This window comes from Harmonia axyridis, chromosome 2 (genome assembly GCF_914767665.1).
Source record: "Harmonia axyridis chromosome 2, icHarAxyr1.1, whole genome shotgun sequence".
In the NCBI taxonomy this organism is placed as follows: domain Eukaryota; kingdom Metazoa; phylum Arthropoda; class Insecta; order Coleoptera; family Coccinellidae; genus Harmonia; species Harmonia axyridis.
The window spans coordinates 53,866,652-53,887,176 of NC_059502.1; the positions used below are offsets into that span (position 1 = coordinate 53,866,652).

General features: G+C 36.3%; 2 protein-coding genes across 6 annotated transcripts in view; both read left to right on the forward strand.

The window, feature by feature from the left end:
- LOC123672443 overlaps positions 1–2,814 on the forward strand; it is a 42,912-nt gene extending 40,098 nt beyond the window's left edge. For all 3 annotated transcript variants that reach the window (XM_045606531.1, XM_045606529.1, XM_045606528.1), the window contains exon 2: positions 2,238–2,814. In XM_045606531.1, the coding sequence (XP_045462487.1) occupies positions 2,238–2,729 (492 nt within the window). In that variant the 3' untranslated portion in view covers positions 2,730–2,814. The remainder of the gene's footprint in view (positions 1–2,237) is intronic.
- The window catches only part of LOC123672444, a 44,997-nt gene extending 24,725 nt beyond the window's left edge, over positions 1–20,272 (forward strand). The window contains exons 1-2 of one of the 3 annotated variants that reach the window (XR_006746303.1): positions 7,680–7,963; positions 19,113–19,242. Coding sequence is in view for 2 of the 3 variants with exons in the window: in XM_045606532.1 (XP_045462488.1) it covers positions 8,058–8,456; positions 19,113–19,562 (849 nt within the window). In the remaining variant the exon portion in view is untranslated. The other 2 variants (XM_045606532.1, XM_045606533.1) reach the window with 2 other exon arrangements.
- The last annotated feature ends 253 nt before the right edge of the window (positions 20,273–20,525 follow it).

Here is a 20,525-nt window from a genome sequence, read left to right on the forward strand (position 1 = left end):
CAAATGCAGGATCCTCTGAAATTCTGCGGGAATTTACATGCGGGATTCAATATTAAAATTGCATATTAGACAATAAGAGCGCAGACATATTTTGAAACGTCCCAGAAAGCAATAAACCATTCATAAGTTATGCAACCTCATTATTTTTGTAGGTAGAATCGACTGTAATAATAAAAAATAAAGGTTGTAATTTGAAAATCATGAGTTTTTATGAATTTGAGTTATCCAAGTTCATGATCTTCTTATAAACACCCTGTACATTTTTGATCCGAAGTGCAAACAGTTCTATATTACTACGTAATTGTAGAATCGAAAATGATAAAGGTTTATTCGAAAAAAAAAAAATTCTGCCGAAATATTAAAAAAAATGTGATTCCCATCGTCACCATTTTTTGATAAGAATTTAATTAACTCATGAACTGTTGAAATTTTACCCAGAGACCAAAGTCTGGCATATTGCCGAAATTGTCTTACTTGGTGTGGCATTTGAAATGAGGAATAAGTAGTCTGTTTCCGTTTTAACCGGAAGTTGTAGAGATATGATAATATTTCAGGGGGAAAGATCATTGTCTCAAATCCCAATATGCAAATTTTCAGCTCAAAAATTTGATTAGTTTGTCATAAACGTCTAATCATCCCGGTGAATCACCCTGTATGTGAAAATATTGCAAATGTTTGAATACTATTCAATAATAATAATAATAATGGAGTATCTACAAACATTGGAGACAAATAACATAATGACAGCACAGCAGAAAGGATGTTCCAAGAATGCACTAGGATCGAAGGAACTGCTGATAATAGATTCCATCATATGCAACTAAGCCCTCAAAAAACACAGAAATCTTTTTATGACATATTTTGGTTATAAGAAGGCCTTCGACTCTATTCCACATGGGTGGCTGCCAAAAATTTTGGAAATATACAAGATCGATCCAATTACAATAAACTTTCTGAAGTATGCAATGTGCAACTGGAGAACGAATATCGAACTCTCTACGGCGAACTTGAAAGAGATTCCAATAAAAAGGGGAATTTTCCAAGGAGATTCATTGAGTCCCTTATGGTTCTGCTTGGCGCTGAACCCCCTTTCTGAACAACTGAATGCTACTGAAAAAGGTTTCAATGTCAAAGGAAATAGAAATTTTATTGCACTCAATCATTTGCTATACATGGATGGACTGGACAAGTGTCGTACTATTAGCGTAGTGCGAGGAAAAACCCAAGATGAACCAATCGCTCTTTCCAATGGACAGGAAATAGAAGAAATGAAATCGGACGATCTTTATAAATACCTAGGAATGAAACAAAACCGACGAATAAATCATCAAAAAATGAAAGAAGACTTAACAACTGAGTTCAGCAGAGAGAGAATCAACAAAATTTTAAAAACAAACCTCAACAGCAAGAACATGACGAGAGCTATCAATACATAATATGCATGTTCAACTCTAACATACTCTTTCGGTATAATTCCATGGAGCACAACAGATATAGAAAATCTGCAACGCAAAATGAGAACCTTGATGAAAAAAGCCCACAAGCCCCATCCGAAAAGTAGCATTGAGAGGACGACCCTGCCGAGGAATAAAGGAGGCATAGGTCTGCTAGACATCATGGAACTTGCCCATGGTCAAATTGAATACCTACGAACATACTTCAAAGACAAATCAGGCACGTCAGAGATCTACAAAGTACTGTGTGAAGCAGACGAATCAACACCTTTACAACTGCACAAGGAGCAATTGTCATACAACCACCAGAAAATCCAAGAAAAACTGCAAAGATGGAGAGAAAAACCCCTACATGGACGACATTTCAACGAGGTGAACCAGGATTATGTCGACATTGAAATCCTTCGCGTATAGGCAAAAGTCGGGAATGGAGTTTTATTTTAGCATAAACATTAATCGCAGAGGCTTTAGAGCCTGTAAGCAATATTCTATAAAAGATTGTAATTTGGCAGAACGATTGTTTAATTCCATCTGTTTCTATTGTACTACTACGACAACATGAACTTTATTTCTGTTCTTTCAGTTCTATTAGTGTGTAAAAATAAAACGGTTTCGTTTTTTATTCTTTCATGTTTCATGTTTCATGCTCCTTGTTTCATATTTCATTAATAATATAGATTATTCAAATGTGAACATTAAAATGTAGAAGGTTTCCTCAATTTTTTTCCGATGATTTTATTGATGATCCCTATATATTTATTCACAAATCCTTTTTTTTTTCAGAACCAAGAAGATTCTGAAACTGACGACGAAGAAACAATCCTGCCAGAATCAGCATCATCTTCAGTTCAGTCTGTTCAGTCTTTCAAACGTGTTGAACCAACAAGCATATCACAAGCTCCAAAACGCATTAAAATTTCCAGAAATAATGCTTCAGGTTTCGATTTGGATGAAACGAGATTGTCTATGAATATAATTGCTAACACGAACACACAAACAAATAATAATAAATCCGACGATCAATACGATGCCTTTGCAAAACATGTTTCGGCCCAACTAAGAGAGCTTCCTCTTAGAAGTTTCATTATTCTTCAAGGACAAATTCAGGATCTTATTAACCGTGAAAGATTGGCCTTACTTTCTGAGCAAGAAATGCAGCAGCAGCAGTATGATTGTATACCTTCCACATCTTATTCTCAGTGTTCAGATTTTTCACACCAAGTTAAAGAAGAAATTTCAACTAAACCTGAACATATTTTTCAAATACATGAATAACATTGATACATAGACAAGTTATAGACAAATATATTTTATATTCAATTATTTTTATAAGAAGCAAAATAAAATATTTTAAAGCTGATACGTTAAAATTTTGTCCTTGTGTTTAATCAATATTTTCCTCTTGTAAATAGGGCTTCATTTATTACTATGGCCTATTAGACATTTTTGGAAAACTTATCATAACTTCATGCTGAAAACTTGCTTGTTTGGGTTTGAGATAGTGATCTTTCTCTCTAACATATTTTTAGATCCCTACAACTTCCGGTAATACCAGAAACAGACTCTCTCTCTCTTTCAGCTATTCACCATCCACTCCTGATTGAAAGCTTCCTCCATACTCTTCCACATTCGTCTCTGGCCTGACTCAGCCAGTTTCTACCTGTTATCTCTCGGATGTCGTCCACCTATCTTCTGTGTGATCTGCCTCTACTACTCCTGGTCTCACGAGGTCTCCATAGCAATGTAGGATCCAGTTATTGTTCCCTGGAAATAATTGAGATGGTCAACAGGATGCTTGGAGACCTATTAATTTCTTCAAGTGTCGAGGGCATGACAGTTTCAATGAATTTACAGGGAACGAATTGTTATTGTACATATAATGTAAAAAGGATGTGTAATTCTTCGAGGTGTCGAAGATATGTCATGGAGTTGTAAATCTTGAAGAGATTTATTGGCAGGTTGGGAAAGTTCGAAGACAATACGGTCGTACCAGATGTGTCACATCTGTGTATCAGGTTCTAGTCCTTCGAGAATATTCGATTTCCAGGAACCCGCGAAGATCTTTATGGGCGGTACGGCAAAGCTCTTATTGGACTAGGGGATGGTACTTTCCCTAAGGGTGTGGTCAAGCCGAAAGAAGGGAGGTCGATATTCGAGACAGGGTAAGTTCCAATCGGCGGAGAAAAAAGTTCAAGGCAAGTCTAAGACGAGTCAAGTTCGGTCGGTCAACTTAAGACGTAAGACGAGAAGACGGTTCGCGGACTAGATTAAGACGAGTCGCAAACGAGTTAGAGACGAGACGACCGAAAACTTCAAGTACGACGAAGACGTGATAAACGAAGACGTTTCGAGTAATCAACAAACGAGTTAAAGACGAAATTCAGTACCGTAGTGAGAACCTTGTAATTAAGACGTAATTGGGATCTTCTCAATACTGAGTGTTGATTGTAGTGTATAAAAATGGCTTTGTTAATAAATAATTGAAAAGAGTTTAATTTTTACAAATCCGACAAAGTAACGAAGAAGAAGACGAAAGTAATCGAATCATACCTATAGACGATCGATTAACCAAGCCTACAGTAATGTTCTAAGTGTCCTTCTGCTGCTGATGTGACCAGACCATCTCCACTTTCTGACTGCTATTTACACCATGACATCCCTGATCTTGGTTCTCTCCCTGATTTCCTTGTTCCTGATTTTGTTCTCAATGATATGTTGAGCATATTACGTTCCATTGCCCTCTGTGCTACTCTTAGTTTTTTAAATTTTGACTGTGAGGGTTACGGTCCCCATCCCATATGTGGCAATAGGTAGGATACAGGAGTCAAAAACTTTACGTTTAAGATTTACAGGGATTTTCGTATTTTTTTAGCATATGTGCAAGGTTTCCAAAAGCTGCCCACATTAGCGATACTCTCCTAGTGACCTCTGCTCGCTGATTTGCCTTTCCCAAAGTGATATTGAGTCCCGAATTGAGAAACATTTTCTATTTGTTGCTGGTCTATCGTGATGGCAACATTTTCCCCGCTCATAATTTTGGTCTTCTGGATGTTCATCCTCAGACCAACTTGTTTTGATGCACGATTCAATTCACTTGTCATCTCCTCCAATTCATGAATATCACTGGAAAACAAGACAATGTCGTCAGCGAATCGCAGGTTGTTGAGAAATGAGCCATCAACTTTGATGTCTTTCATTTACCAATTAAGTTTTTTAAAAACATCTTCAAGTACCAATGTGAACAGTTTTGGCGAGGTAGTATCTGCTGTCAATTCTTGCAATGTCCATTGAGTCTAGAGTGTAAAGGGTTTCTATGGAATGAAAAGCTTTGTGGTTATCGATGAAAGCTAGGTGAATAGGTACATTATATTCTGTTGTTTTCTCAATTATTTTACGAAGGGTCTGAAGATGGTCAACGGTGCTGTAACCTGACAGGTTGATAAAAATCAAATTTGTGGTTTAGGCGGTTAGTAAGAATTTTCGTGAAAAGTTTGTATAATACAGACAGCAGATATATGGGGCGATAGTTCTCGATATTACTTATATCACCTTTTTTTTGAAGAGGATCACCACTTCGGAGCTGTGCCATTTATCGGGTATTCTGCCCTCGTGCAAACACCTGTTTGAAAGCACCTGCAGGGCTCTTTCCAAAATGCCACCCCATTGCTTTAACACTTCTGATGTAACGCAATCTTCACCAGGACATTTTCCAGTCTTCATCTTCCTAAGAGCCGTTCTCATTTCTTCAGTAGATATTTCAGGAATCTCCTCAGATCCCGCGTTGACTAGACTTGTTTGAGTTCTTGGAGCCAATTGCGGTTCGTTTGATGTGAACAAATCCGAGTAGAAATCTTCGATTACCTTTGATATTTCCTCGGAACTTGTAACCTCTATATTATGACTGTTTTTCAATTTTGTCAATCTTTGTTTTCCTTTGGACAATTTGGATCTCAACATTTTCATGTTTGCATTCCTTTTTATGGTATTCAGGATCGTTTCAGTTTTATGTGTTCTCAAGTCCCTACGAATTTCTTTTTTCACTTGTCTGTTCTTCTCTCTGTATTCGTCTGTTTCCGTTTTCAATGTTCTCCTTTCTTTTATGAGCTGGACTGTACTCGGAGTGATTTTGTCATTCGCAATTTTCTTCTTTCTGCAACATGTTTTCTTTGATGAAATTTGGATGCTGGACGTAATTTTTTTATTCAGTTGGTTAATCTCCATGTTTTCAAGTTCTTATAGGTCAAGTCTGCTATTCAGCTCTTTCTGATATTGGTTTTCTGGTAGCTCCTGGTTTGAGGAACAACGATGTGGTTTTATTAGTTTATTCCGTTCTAGCTTCGTGTTGATTTTATATGTGCTCTGCCCAGTTGATGATCGCTGCCTGTATGGAATCTGTTAATTACCGAGACGTCTTTACATATCTTCTTTCTGTTACTGTTAGAATATTACTTCATCCGAACAAATTACGAGAGAGACAACCAACCCTACACTTGAAGTATTACTTCATGTCGTACGGTGGCGCTGCGAGTCTGCGCGTGGCGAAGCCATCGAGGGCCATCGAGGGAGAAAACAAGAATAGATCTTCGATGATCAAGAGCAAACGTCAGGGACATAACCTGAGAGATTCAGCCCTTCTGAATAGCCTTCTGAACTGGGTTGAGCTCCCTTCTGTTCTGCCATCTGAACTGGGTTGAGCTCCCTTCTGTTCTGCCTTCTGAACTGAACTTGCTTAGAGATAGTGTGAGACTTACTAGAGAGTTTGATAATAAACGATTAAAATCATCATCTGTGTATTAGTGAATACTCTGTATTTTAAAACCCTTAATATCCAACAGTTACCCATTATGAAATTTATTCCGTTCTTTACCTTTTTATCTGGGCTTACCTAGGTACATTTCCTCTGTGGTGGCTTCTTATAGAAGGTGTTTAAACAATACAAGCATTCAGCGTTTAGAAGCATGCAAGCATTTCACCTCCGTTGTTTCTTACGCCCAGACCATGGTTTCCTATGTACTCTGTGTATGCCTTTCTGCTGATTTTGGCATCGGAGTATCCATTAAAGTGAAGGAAATGTGCGTCCTCTTTTTGTCTCGCTGCCCTTATATCTTCGTAAAGCTGTTCCACCTCTTCGTCGTCAGCGGCGTTTGTTGGGGCATATACATATATAAGTTGAAGTTTATAACGTGCATTCAACCTTACTACGACGTATATTACTCGATCTGATACTGACTGAAATTTCACTACACGATGCTTGATATTCTTGTTTATAATGAACTCTACGCCTCCTAAATGGTCTTCCGTGTTTGAGTTCTTATGATATAGTACATGACCACTCTTTAGATCTATGCTCTTTTCGCCTGGTATGCGCTACTACAGACTACTACTTTAATTATTGCATCATTATATAACTTGTGTGTTGACAATTTCAGCAATATGCCACACCCTGGCTAGAAGCTCAACGGTTCATGAGTTAATGGGATTCTTATGAAAAAAATGTTGTCGACGGGGACTCACATTTCGAATATTTCTACAGAATAATACTTTTTCGGAAAAACCTTATTCATTTTTGATTCTGCAAAAACGTAGTATTGTAAGACTGTTTGCAGTTTGGATCAAAAATGTATAGGGTGTTTATAAGGAAATCATGAACTTGGATAACTCAAAATCATCAAAACTAAAGAATTTCAAATTAAAACCCTATACTATTTATTATTTCAGTCGATTCTACGTACAAAAATAGGAGGGGTTATTTCAGCGAACCCTATACCTATAATGTATACTTCAAGAGTTATCGAGAAAGAACCTCAAATGAGGAAAAACCGCAATTCCTAACAATTTTCAATTACGAATAATTCATTACAGTTCATGAAATATCAAATTTATATTATTTAAAATGCAATCAGTATTTCAGTGTTGATTACACCTAAAAGATGGGGACATTGTCTATATTTTCTACTCTTCGGAAGACACTAACCGTTTTCGATTTGTTCTCTCTGCTGGTCTTATAGCTACGCTGATGAGTTCTAATAGGTCGAAACGCGTCTTACGATGGACTGGCAGACAGAATATAAAATTCCCCATGTATTTTATTAAGTTTGTGTATCTTCCAAAAAATTTTGAATATTTTGTTATTTTCTGAACTCAAGGTCTTTGGCTTTGAATATTAGGGTAGGTAACAAATAACTGTACCGTAAAAAACGATTTGATTAACTTAAAATTGACAATAAATTCATAAGTTAGTATATTTATATGATTTTGACGTTGCCTCAACTAGCTTCATCTCTCTCTTTCATATTCAGACTGCTGCGAACTCGTCACGTGAGGGCCTGTCCATATTAAGTATATGGCAACATGGCAACCCTGGCCGACGTCACAAGGTTCAGTTGAAGACTAATGCGTATAGGTTAGCGTGTGGCGTGCACAGTCAAGTTGTTGGGGATCTAGCGCTGTTTGCTTTTTGCGTGTGCATTTTATTGGTAACTGAAAGCATCACCGTGAGTGGAGAATAAGTACGTATATGCTTTCGTATATTATTGGAACAATGTCGTTGTGTTGAATACAGCATAACAATCAAAAAGTATAAATAACAACATCCGAATCAAAATGTCTGATTTACGTTGCTTTTCACGAGAGTTCCTATATGAATTTATTGACTTATATAAACAATTTCCTTGTTTGTGGCAGGTGAAAAATAGGGACTACAGCGACCGCCATAAAAAAAACGCAGCGTACAAAAAAATGATAAAAAAAGTTAGAGAAGTGGACAAAAAGGCAACTAGAGAAAAAGTAATAAAAAAAATTAATACCATACGAGGTTGTTTTCGGAGGGAACATAACAAAGTACTAAGTTCTTTGAAATCCGGCAGCGGCACTGATAACGTATACCAACCTAACTTATGGTATTACAAATTACTACTGTTTGTTTTGGAAGAACCCAAGCCTGGAAAGAGTGAATCTCATCTTCAAAATACAGACGGTGACGATATGCTTGATGACATCGAGGTAATATATCATCCTCAATTATTAAAATAATCTACTTATGATTATTAATTAGGCATTGAAAAAACGTTGGTGGCTCTTTGAAAAATATAAAATTACTTTTATGTGCAAAAAGCTACTAATGAAATGAGTACCTGAAACTTGTAACAATTGATATCAAGTACCTCATGTTTTTTTTTACAATAATAAATAATAATTGTGAATATTCAATAAGCTATAGATTAGAGAGACTAAATGGTCCCATCAGTAGATAAAGCACCCTTTTTATCAGAAAGCAAGGGATCTCATTCACACCACAAGATTATATGCAGGGTGTCTCATTTAAAAGTGTCCACCCTCAATAACTCAACAACGAATCAGAAATTACAAAATAGTTTACACGTTGGAGGAGAGAAAAGAAATGTTGAAAATTTATTTCCAGAACAATAACTGTGCTGGGGCTACTGCGAAGATTTTTAATGAACGACGTAATATCTCTCCTCCAACGTGTAATTTTATTATTATAAGAATTGATAAAACGCACCTCTAATAATTCTGCAATACAGAATACCGAAAAGAAATTTTTTGAAAGCAGTAGGTTTAATCTCTTTGCGTATTGCCTACACCTGGCAGTGCAGATTCTGATAAGCATAAAGAGTAAAAAGGCATTTGTTAGCTCTCAAAACCAAGGGAAAAATTATAAGCTTTGCAGACGACACTGCAATATTTTACGAGGGGGAAACGTGGCAATCGCTGAAGTGTGAAGCAGAAAACGAATTCAAAGCTATAGAACAATGGCTCAGGCACAATAAACTCACACTCAACTTGGGGAAAACTAAATACCTGCCATTCTCGTCATAGGCTAATGGATTACCAGATATGGGGTCGCTTATTTTGGGCGAGAATTCAAATATTCCTGAAGCCGAGTCGGTGAGGTGCCTTGGCATTGTTATTATTGGATTATATATTTGGGTTATATAAAATACAGAGTATTCACTAATACACAGATGATGATATTAATCGTTTATTCTCAAGACACTCGTAAGTCTAACTCTATCTCTATACAAGTACAGTTCAGAAGACAGAACGGAAGGACCTGACAGAAGGCCGGGTGGAAGAGACTGACACTCTAAAGTTTTGTCCCTGACGTTCGCTCTCGACCATCGAAGGTCCATTCTTGTTTTCTCTCTCGATGACCCTCGATGGCCTCGCCACGCGCAGACTCGTAGCGCCACCGCACGACATGACATAATACTATCAAGTGTAGGGTTGGTTGTCTCTCTCGTAATCTGTTCGGATGAAGTAATATTCTAACACTCCCTCCCTTCATCGAACTGCAACCAGCATTCTCCACTCCAAGTCTAATCTATAAACAGAACTCAATTAGTTTATACTCTAGTCTCTAGAAATACTCTGAAAACAAAAATTCAATGAGTTAGTATTAAATCATTAGTTTTTGATTTAATCTCCTATGACCGTCTGATGGTTAAGGTTTTATCATTATGTCAGCCACATTCTCCTTGGTTGGAATCCATCTCACTGTGATTTTCTTTTCTTCAACACATTGTTTTATTAAATCACCATGTGTTTCAGCCATATGTCTTCTAAGTCCAGATTTCTCTCTATGTAGTAGGTCGTCATTTATTACCTCTAAATGATCATCAAATACTTTTAGTTTGTGACTACCATCTTTCTTGGTGCAGTCTCCAGCGGATTTGTTATCACACCAGACTGTTATAGGAAACATAGTTTTTCCTACCACAAATCTAAGTGCCTTATCAAGAGATATTGATTCTTGACAAGCATCACTCATGGCTAGGTATTCGGCTTGACAGGTGGACAATGTGACATATGTTTGTTTATGGCTTCTCCAAGCTATTACATCTCCAAACAATGTAATAACATACCCTCCAGTTGATGAAGAGTCAGTATGGTCCCTAAAGCTTGCATCGGTAAATGCTTCTAAGCCTTCAGTTTGAGCAGTAAATTTAAGACTTAAATTCACAGTACCTTTCAAATACCTGAAGATTCTCTTTACGCCTTTCCAATCAGCTTCGGTCGGCTTCATTTGTTTTCTCGTTAAATAGTTAACAGCAAACGTAGTGTCTACCATTTGATGGATACATTAAGCTACCAATAGCTTCTCTATAAGGAACTCTTTTCATCTCTATAAGGAACTCTTTTTATCTCTACAAGGAACTCTTTTCATCTTTAGTTTATCTGAGTCATCTTGTAGATTCTCCGATTGATTTCTCTTAATCCTATTTTCAATCTGTCTGGTTACCATAGGAGTATTTTGAGCATTGCAGTCATTCATATTTAATCTATCTAATATATTCATGGTATAATTTGATTGATTGATTTATATACCTCTCTTCTCGGTTTCTCTTTATATTTATATCATTTCTCCTCCAAGTATATAAACAAGGTCCATGTATATCATTCTCTGAACCAAGTTTCTAGATCTCTTCAGTGGATCTTACATCTCTTTGGACATCTTCAGTCCATATAGGGTTTTCCGGAGTTTATATACATAAGATCGTTTGATCTCATTGTCAATGTCTACTCCATCAAGAATCTCCATATAGAACTCCTCTATAGTGCCATTTAAAAAGGCAGGTTTTTACTTCTGATTGACAAGCATGTAAATCATACTTATTTATTATTGAAAATGTAGCTCTAATTACAGGAAGTCTAATGTCATAGATATTTTTGACCTTAAAGCCTCGTATGACTAATCTTACTTTGTATCGTATAAGACCATTTGCCTCTAATTTTCTCTCGAATACCATTTCGAATCTATAATGTTTGCCCGTTTTCCAGATATTTGAAGATTCCTTTTATATGTACGTTTATTTAAGTCTCACCGATCGGCCTCGGCTGAGTGGAGCGTGTATCCTTTGTTTTTCATCCTTTTTTTTTATTATTCGGAATTCGATCATCCTAATAATGTCCAGCCAGCAAAGCAATAATCCCCGTCCGCTTCGGAGTAAGACAGGTGTAGCGGAGTCCCAAACCACTGGTTCATCGAATCAGTTGGACATGGTTTTGTCCAGATTGTCTATCCTCGACGGTATCGCTAGAGATATTGCTGAAATTAAGCAGGCACAGAAAGAGCTTTCAGATAAACTGAGCAGCTGTGTAAGAAGTGTGGAGGCACATGACAAAATGTTGAAGCAGCATGCGTCATCATTGCAGCAAGTCAGTGGTGAGCTCAGTGTCCTCAAAACTTCCCATTTAGTTCTGAGGGAGGACGTTTCGGGGTTGAAGAATCAGTTGGGATCAGTTGATGTTGTGGCGTTGGAGAGGGCTAGCCTTATATTGAAGAGTGAAGTGTTGACCTTGAAGGATATCGCTGGTTCATCCATCTCGGCAGCGGCGGCTGGAACCGATGGCTCTTTATTGTACGTTAATCCAGTCGAGTTACTGGATCGTGTTAAGCGAGCTAACAATCTCATTATCCGAAATGTTCCTGAGTCAGTAGATGTTATAACAGATAAAGCTTTAATTCTTGATATTATTTCGAAGATCAGGGACGGCTCACCCTGCGATATGATCGCGACCAGAAGACTCGGTAATTTGCGACAGGGGGCGCCCAGACTGGTTAAGGTAGAGTTTTCGAACCCGGCGGTACCTGCCAATATCCTACGTCATAGACGGGTCCTTGCTGCCTTTGAGAACTACAGGAGGATTTCAATAGATGATGATAAGACGCCACTTCAAATTAAGCAGCTTCAGGACCTTCGCAAGGAGCTTGAAAGAAAACGATCTTCTGGGGAGACTGACCTGACTATTAAATACAGGAAGGGAAACCCTTCGATAATCAAAATACCGTCCTCAAAAGATTGAAGTCTAACTTGATTACGTTGCCACTTACGAATATTGTTTCTATTAACTCAAAATTCGAACAGTTATCTGTCTTCGCTTGTGATCGTGTTGGAATCAACTAACGCATGATTTTGTTGGAGCTGCGTCGGTGAGCGTGTTCAAGAATGGGTTCGACATCTGGTGGACAAGAGTTCTTGAATAAAGTCAAATATATTTTCAAATATCGGATGTTTCAATATGTGTTGTTTTTCCTGAATTGTTTTGGTGTTATTTTTTCACATTAGGTTTTATTTTGTTAAGAGTTTTATAGTTTTATACTCAACTCTGTATCCAATGTAATAATAATAATAATAATAATAATAATAATCTACCAAAATCCAACCTTATTTTGTATCATGGAATCAATTTCTTCTTTTTATAGCTTTCTTCCATAAGTGGCCTTCTCTAGAATTTATAGCTTCCTTGAATTTTATCGGTTCTCTATTTAATGAAGAAATAAGACAAAGCCTCACATCTTCTTCTTTATTGGTTTTCTCATATTTACCTAAAATAATAATATTAATAGCTGATCTTTATTGATAACTAGTTATCCAAAGGCAATCGACCGAGGTCGTTCAGCCCAATTTCTAAAATATTATTCTCTGAGTAATTAAGAAACCTTGCATAGCTTACGTCCTTTACGATTTTCTTTGAGTGTAGCAGGGTATTGGCCTTTTGATCGGCAGTTCCCTTATTTTGGCTCTTTCGAGTTTTTCATCCAATCCCAGTCGATTATATTTTCCTGGGTCTGTAATTTTTCTTTAGTGTCATCAAGTTGTTTATTTCTATAAACATCTTTGTAGGCAAGTTTCTTGTTGAATCTCACATGTAGCTCGAGCTTGAATGCCACGTCAAGTATCCTGTAGCGGTATAACCCACTAGGACAGCTTTCAGGGCACATTCTCCAAATTTCAAGCTGGGTTTTGGAATCTTAATGTATGCGAACATCACAATACATAATAATAATACTTACAAATACATCCAAATCTCTCAATTTGATCAAAGTGGCATTTTGCATTTGGTGCAAACTTTGTCAACGGTGTTTGATATCTGATAGACTTGTGTGTTCTGTTGTACACATCTATAGATGCATCAATACCAATCTCCCACATACTCTTAGGTAGTCTGGAATCAAAAATGTATGTACGAACCTTCTTTTGGATCGTCAAGTTGAACCTCTCCGCTCTCTCATTCTCTATATTTTCTCTACTCAGTACTTCTGGGAATTTCCTTTCGGTAAATCTGTACCTTAATCTGACCTGATATAATATACCTTCTCATTTTTCTCCAACAAGTTTCTTGTTGATATTAAGAATTTCTATAATGCTTCAGCCAACTCATCTTCTGTTTTAATGGATATGCTTTAGCAAGTCTCCAATAGTCTTCTATGTAGACATTAATGAATCTTTACTGACCTGGATGAGATGGTGGTTCAATAAGTCCCATCGTGTCAGTGTGTGTCAACTGGTTGTTTCTCAGCTCTCATTCTGTCTCTTTAAAATGTAATTTTTCCATTGTCGATATGATACATACTTCACGTTCTAAGTTTTGGAGTGATTCCAAGTTATCGATCTAAATTACCTCTCTACTGATATGACTGCAATCCCAATTTTTCTTGTTGCTCAGATTGTGTTTCATGTGTTTTGTCAGTTAAAACTTGTAGAACTTTCTCATTAGTTGAAACGATGAGATTATATTACTTCTCCCTCCCAATCGCAGATTCTGGTTCTCCCTCCGAACCTAATAACTCGTTATTGGAATGTGTCTGCGATTGCAAGCTCATCTCATCTTCTTCGCTTATCGTTGCTCGACTCTCTAAAACAATCTCATGATTAATCTTATTGTAAACACTTAGGATTTGGAATTGTCCTCTAAAACAATTTCATTATTAACCTCATTATAAACTCTTAGGACCTGTTCTCTAAAACAAATTCATTATTAATCTTATTGTAAACTCTTAGGACTTGGACATCTAAGTAAATATTGAACCCAGAGTCTGCGAGTTTACGTAAGGGAAGTAAATTCTCAGAAATCTCTTTCTCTGCAAATACGTTTCGCAATTTCTTAGTATTCTCATTTCTAGAATCTAAATATAAGATTAACTCACCCTTACTATCGATTACAATGACTGCTATCTCGTTTTATTCGCTCTCTATACTCATATTTTGACATCTCTCAAAGTTTCTCAAGTCAGACAATCATTTACGATATGGTCTGTTGCTACAGAATCTGCAAAGAAGTTAATGATTGGATCAAGTTTACCTGTTTTAGTTTCTCTATGCTTTATACTTCCAACCCTTCTTGCCTTGGAGCGACCCTCTTTGTTGAATCTCTTACTCTCTCTCATTCTCCTCTGGTTTACATGACTCCGTCTCTTAGTGTTGAGACGTGGCTTGTTCATCCTACCTCTACTCGATCCTCTAAATTGAACGTTTCGTTCGTGCCACCATTGTTAATGCCATCCTCTTACTTGATTGTCCCACAACCGAAGCAGAATCACTTACTTACTCTGTTGCCTCAAATTGGAATCAGTTGACCAGTGTCTCTCATTGTTACAACGGAAGCATTTTAATTTATGTACCCGTTTAACTTTTGGAATCTCCTCTTCAATTTCAGACCTCTTCTCAACCTCTAATCTCTCTGATCTCGTCTAAATTACCTTCTTGGTTTGGGGTCTGTCTCCTGGTCAGATCTGCATCTCGTAACTCGGATATGACTGGTAATACAGCCAGATAAAGTGCAGATCTTATCTTTTTGAGCAGTTAGCTCAATCACACCTCACATGCTTCATACTCTTATACTATCGAGTCGAATCTTTCACAGAAATCATCGACCGATTCGTATTTCTTCATTTTAATGGAGTACGAGTGAGCTCTTACCTGAAGTGTGAGTGTCGCATTTGACTTGCACTTGGAGAACCTCAAACCTCTACTTACTTCAACAGGGTCTCGGATATTGAAAATTTTCTTTTAATAATTCTCCTCAATTCTGTTTATGATAATGTCTCGATTACTTCTCTTGGATTTGTTGGCCTCTGAAAAAGTTTGGTTACTCGTACTTGGCTCTATGACGTCCAACAAATCGTTTGTCAAAAAGCTCTGATCATATACTGTCCATCCAGATCTTAAAATTTGAATTCTGTTCTGTAACATGGATTAATTTTAAATACCTGGGTTTTCTAGTACTCTAGAATTTAACCCCAAAAATTATTCTCTTAACTCTAATAACCTCTGGAAAATGAATTAATTTTTATTAAATATAGCTGGGTTTTCTCATACTCCAGAATCTCTAAAATTTAACCTCAAAAATATTCTCATAACTCTAATTACCTCTGTAACATGAATAAATTTTTATATACCTGGGTTTTCTCGCACTCTAATCTCTAATATTCTCTACTCTACTCTACTCTATTGTCGACAATTTCTACTCTCTCAAATCTCTAAATCTCTAATATCTCAAAAGGGGTTTTGCATAATGACTCTAAAATTTCTCTAGCATCTCTCATCTAGTCTCTTACGTATCACTCGTTGATACTGCTCTAGTCAGCTAAAATCAAGGAAATGGGCAATTATTAATTGCATGAAAAACTTACATTGATTCTGACAATTCTCACTTTCCTCGTAATGCATGAAACCTATATCTTCTGCACTTACCGAAATGGTGGAATCGCTATGATAATCCACCAATGGTTTTCCTTGATTTTCTTTGGCTGCCATCTATTTCAGGATTTATGAAACAAAATATTTATACTATGTATTCTAAGATTTTTGTGCATTATATGCTCTCTTAGTACCTCTACTACCAGGTATAAGATATAAAATTTTGTTTCGTGCTTCTGAATTGCCTCAGACGCACAGCAATCTGATACAATCCGAAACGTGTTATCGAGTTTTCAAGTATCACCACCTCGTACCTGTGAACCTTACTACAAAAGCGGTATCACGCACTGCAATGAAAACCTGTTGAGTTAGGTATGGCCATTTTACAAATACGGGATGAATACTTGAATCCTATAATATCCCTAGCTTACAAACAAACAACACAGCACAGCAAGCATTGTATGAAAGAAGCCCTGAAATAATAGTTATCACTAATCTTACCATACTGCAGTTTTTGTAGTTTAGTGAAATAAATAATTCCCCAAATTTTTCATCAATATATATAGTCTCAAAATATCTCCATCTCTGGATTATGTTTATGGAATGTGAAACATCCAATTTTACATGCTCCAAGCAATGTATGTAGAATCTTCAAATCTACATGATCCAATCCTCTAGGTGTGGTATGTAAATTCTATAAAATTATCCAATCTAAAACAGAAAGTATGTTAGCACAATTTCTAAAGTTTACATAATCTCAGGCTCTGAAAGGTTTAAATAAACACTCTAAAATTTCCTCATGTAAACCTCTTGAATGATGTATGTACATCTCTCAAATTATGACTCTGAAAAATACTCTAAATTCACATAATATAACTTTCTCAAATGATGAATGTAAAATCTCTAAATTTACAAACATCTAAATCAATTTGATACAATGAAACTAACAATGAGTACAATATTTAGTACAATTTCCAAACGAGTAATATCATCGTATGATATTAATTATTTATCTGGTTATCTAATGTATCAGCAATATAAATTGCCATCAACATAAACCATTGTCAGACAGAAGGTCTCCACGCCATTACGTAGGAATCATAATCGAAAGTAACCGGGTTACTTACTGTTTATTTATTATTGATACAATGAGTATACAGAATCTACATCTGCATAATCTAAATCTATAAAACATGTGTATATTAAAATATCTCATTTCTCTAATCTGAATATCTATCATCTGAATCTATAAAACATGTGTATAGCAAAATATCTCATTTCTCTAATCTGAATCTATCATTTAAATCTATAAAACTTGTGTATAGCAAAATATCTCGTTTCTCTAATCTGAATCTTAATCATCTAAATCTATAAAACATGTGTATAGCAAAATATCTCGTTTCTCTAAACTGAATCTTAATCATCTAAATCTATAAAACATGTGTATAGCAAAATATCTCGTTTCTCTAAACATCAACTGTCAATAACCGTTAAGAATCAAAGTTGATTCCTTGTCTAATAGATAGTTAAACACATTAACCAAATATAGTATTTACTGTATAACAGGAATTCTCTATTTCAGGAATGAATATGAAATAAATCATTTCCATTCACCGAACTAACTAAAATATCTCTAGCCTCATAATTTAAGTTGAAATTCAACTTACCTCAATGTTTTTCTCGTTGTTTACACAACATATTTTCAGAATAAGTGTTTACATTGTCGCGCAGTTAAGCATGCACTGGAGCCCATTACCTATTGGATTATATATTTGGGTTATATAAAATACAGAGTATTCACTAATACACAGATGATGATATTAATCGTTTATTCTCAAGACACTCGTAAGTCTAACTCTATCTCTATACAAGTACAGTTCAGAAGACAGAACGGAAGGACCTGACAGAAGGCCGGGTGGAAGAGACTGACACTCTAAAGTTTTGTCCCTGACGTTCGCTCTCGACCATCGAAGGTCCATTCTTGTTTTCTCTCTCGATGGCCCTCGATGGCCTCGCCACGCGCAGACTCGTAGCGCCACCGCACGACATGACATAATACTATCAAGTGTAGGGTTGGTTGTCTCTCTCGTAATCTGTTCGGATGAAGTAATATTCTAACAGTTATTGACCGACATCTAAAATGGGGTCTTCAAATTGGGAATATCGTGAAAAAACTGAGAAGTATGCTATTTAGGTTCAAACGCCTCAGAGACTTTATCGACCAAAAACATCTGAGAATACTATATTATACACTTGTTCAATTACAATTGGCATATGGGATAGTTGGCTGGGGTGGTGTATGTGACAAACACCTAGAAAACCTGAATGTTGTCCATAGGTGGATTTTGAGGATAATGTTCAGGAAGCCTCTGAGATACTCGAATGATATTCTTTATACAGAATCTGTTTTTTTTTATCTGAAACAACTTTTTTGCATGTGTATGCTAATGAGAATTAAAGAGAGAAAGATCACCACCGAGCCGATTTCGCATTGCTATAGCACACGAAATAAGGAAACATTTTTAAGTGTTCCTCGCTGCGAGAAGACCATAGGCCAACGTCAATGTGATTATCTGTCTCCGAGGTTGTATGGTTTGTTGCCCCTTGAGATCAGAGCGATAAATAGTGTAAGACTGTTCAACAAGAAAACAAAGCATTGGATTTTGAGTTCAGAAAGAAAACTCTTCCATGGCCTCATTAATCAGAGTTAATGAGATTTCTCTCATTGTTCAAGAAATCATAATAAGAAATGGTGTTGTGATTGGTGTCTGTAAAAATTCATAAGAAATTATGTTGTGTTTACTTCCAAGAATAAATTTATTTTACCTTGATTTGTAAACTTTTTTATATAGCTACCTATATTTTTTTTTAGAATACGTATCTCCTGATGTTACTCTCCACAATTCGCCAACTTACTCTTCACATCGGGTAAGGTGACAAATATGACGTAGGCAGATAACTTTCAAATTTTTCACTCCAAATATTAACTCTCAAGTAATTAAATTTCTGTGGAAAACTTAATGACAGTATATAACAGAATAGTTCCTTTCACATCGTAAAATGAGCAAATAACAGTTTTATGAATTTTTCAGCCTACTTTCGTCATATTGCCCCGCCTTCCCCTATACCTTAACATTGAAATGTAGACGGTTTGCTCAATTCTTGATTCAACGATTTCATTGATGATCCCTATAAAATTAGTTTTTTTTTTCAGAACCAAGAATCTACTGAAACTAACACCGAAGAAATAATCCTACCAGATTCACCATCTTCAGTTCAGTCTTTCAAACGTAGTGAACCATCAAGCATATCACAAGCTCCAAAACGCATAACAATTTCTAGAAATACTCCATTAGGTTTCTATGTAGATGAAAGCAGAGAGTCACTGAAAAAAACTGTAAATACAAATAATTATAGATCCGACGATCAATATGATGCCTTTGCCAAACATATTTCTGCTCAACTGAGAGAGCTTCCTATAAGAAGTTTCATTATTTTGCAAGGACAAATTCAGGATCTTATTAATCGTGAAAGATTAGCCCAACTTCTTCCTCAGCAAGACATGCAGCAGCAGTACGATTGTATACCTTCCACATCTCATTCTGACAGTTTGGAATTTTCACAAGAATTGAAAGAAGAAATTACAATTGAGTACGATATTTGAAAAATTGAAATATATTCCGTTTTTCCAAACACAACTAAATAACATTTATATATGGATAAGACAGCGTGAGTCGCCAGATGTACCCTGTACTGATGAGAGTGCATCCGATGCATATTGCAAATACGCAGAAGTGCATCTGGGTTTCTTTGCTAGGCAACGCACCTAGATATCAATATCCTACAACAAGGTGTGATCATTCGTCAAGTGGTCGTCTATCGAGTAGAGTCAGATAGTAGTACAAGTTTTCAATTGAATTTGAATTGTTTCAAATTGAATGAAGCAGCGAATTCGTTTATTGTGTGATTCAGGAACGAGAAGATTTTCTTAATTCAAGGTGAGAAAATTGTCATATTTTCATTTTAAATTTCGATTTGTTCCTTCAGGATTCCCTTGACTGTATTCACAATTTCTGTCTCTAACGTAAACAAAGGATCTGATTATCTGTGATATATGCTGGTCATTAGCCTTTTTTTACCTCTTTCTGAAGTATTATCTTCCTTAAATCAATAATTCTCATATTCGCCATGTTGCATTGATTCATGTATTTCTCTGCTTCATATGGAACAACAAATTTTTTCATCTCGGAGAAAAGTTCAATTCGAAAATCCCGAATGAAAAATATTCGAACTTGTTTCAACGTCATCTTTTATATTTTGGAATCTTCCATAGGAGGGGCAATTCGCTTATGGAAGCAAAGAGCATGTGCAATGAGCTTGAACGGTTCACAACTGGTGCATATTGCAAATACGCAGAAGTGCATCTGGGTTTCTTTGCTAGGCAACGCACCTAGATATCAATATCCTACAACAAGGTGTGATCATTCATCAAGTGGTCGTCTGTCGAGTAGGGTCAGATAGTAGTGCAAGTTTTTAATTGAATGCTAATTGTTTCAAATTCAATGAAGTAGCAAATTTGTTTGTTGTGCGATTCAAGAACGAGAAGATTTTCTTAATTCAAGGTGAG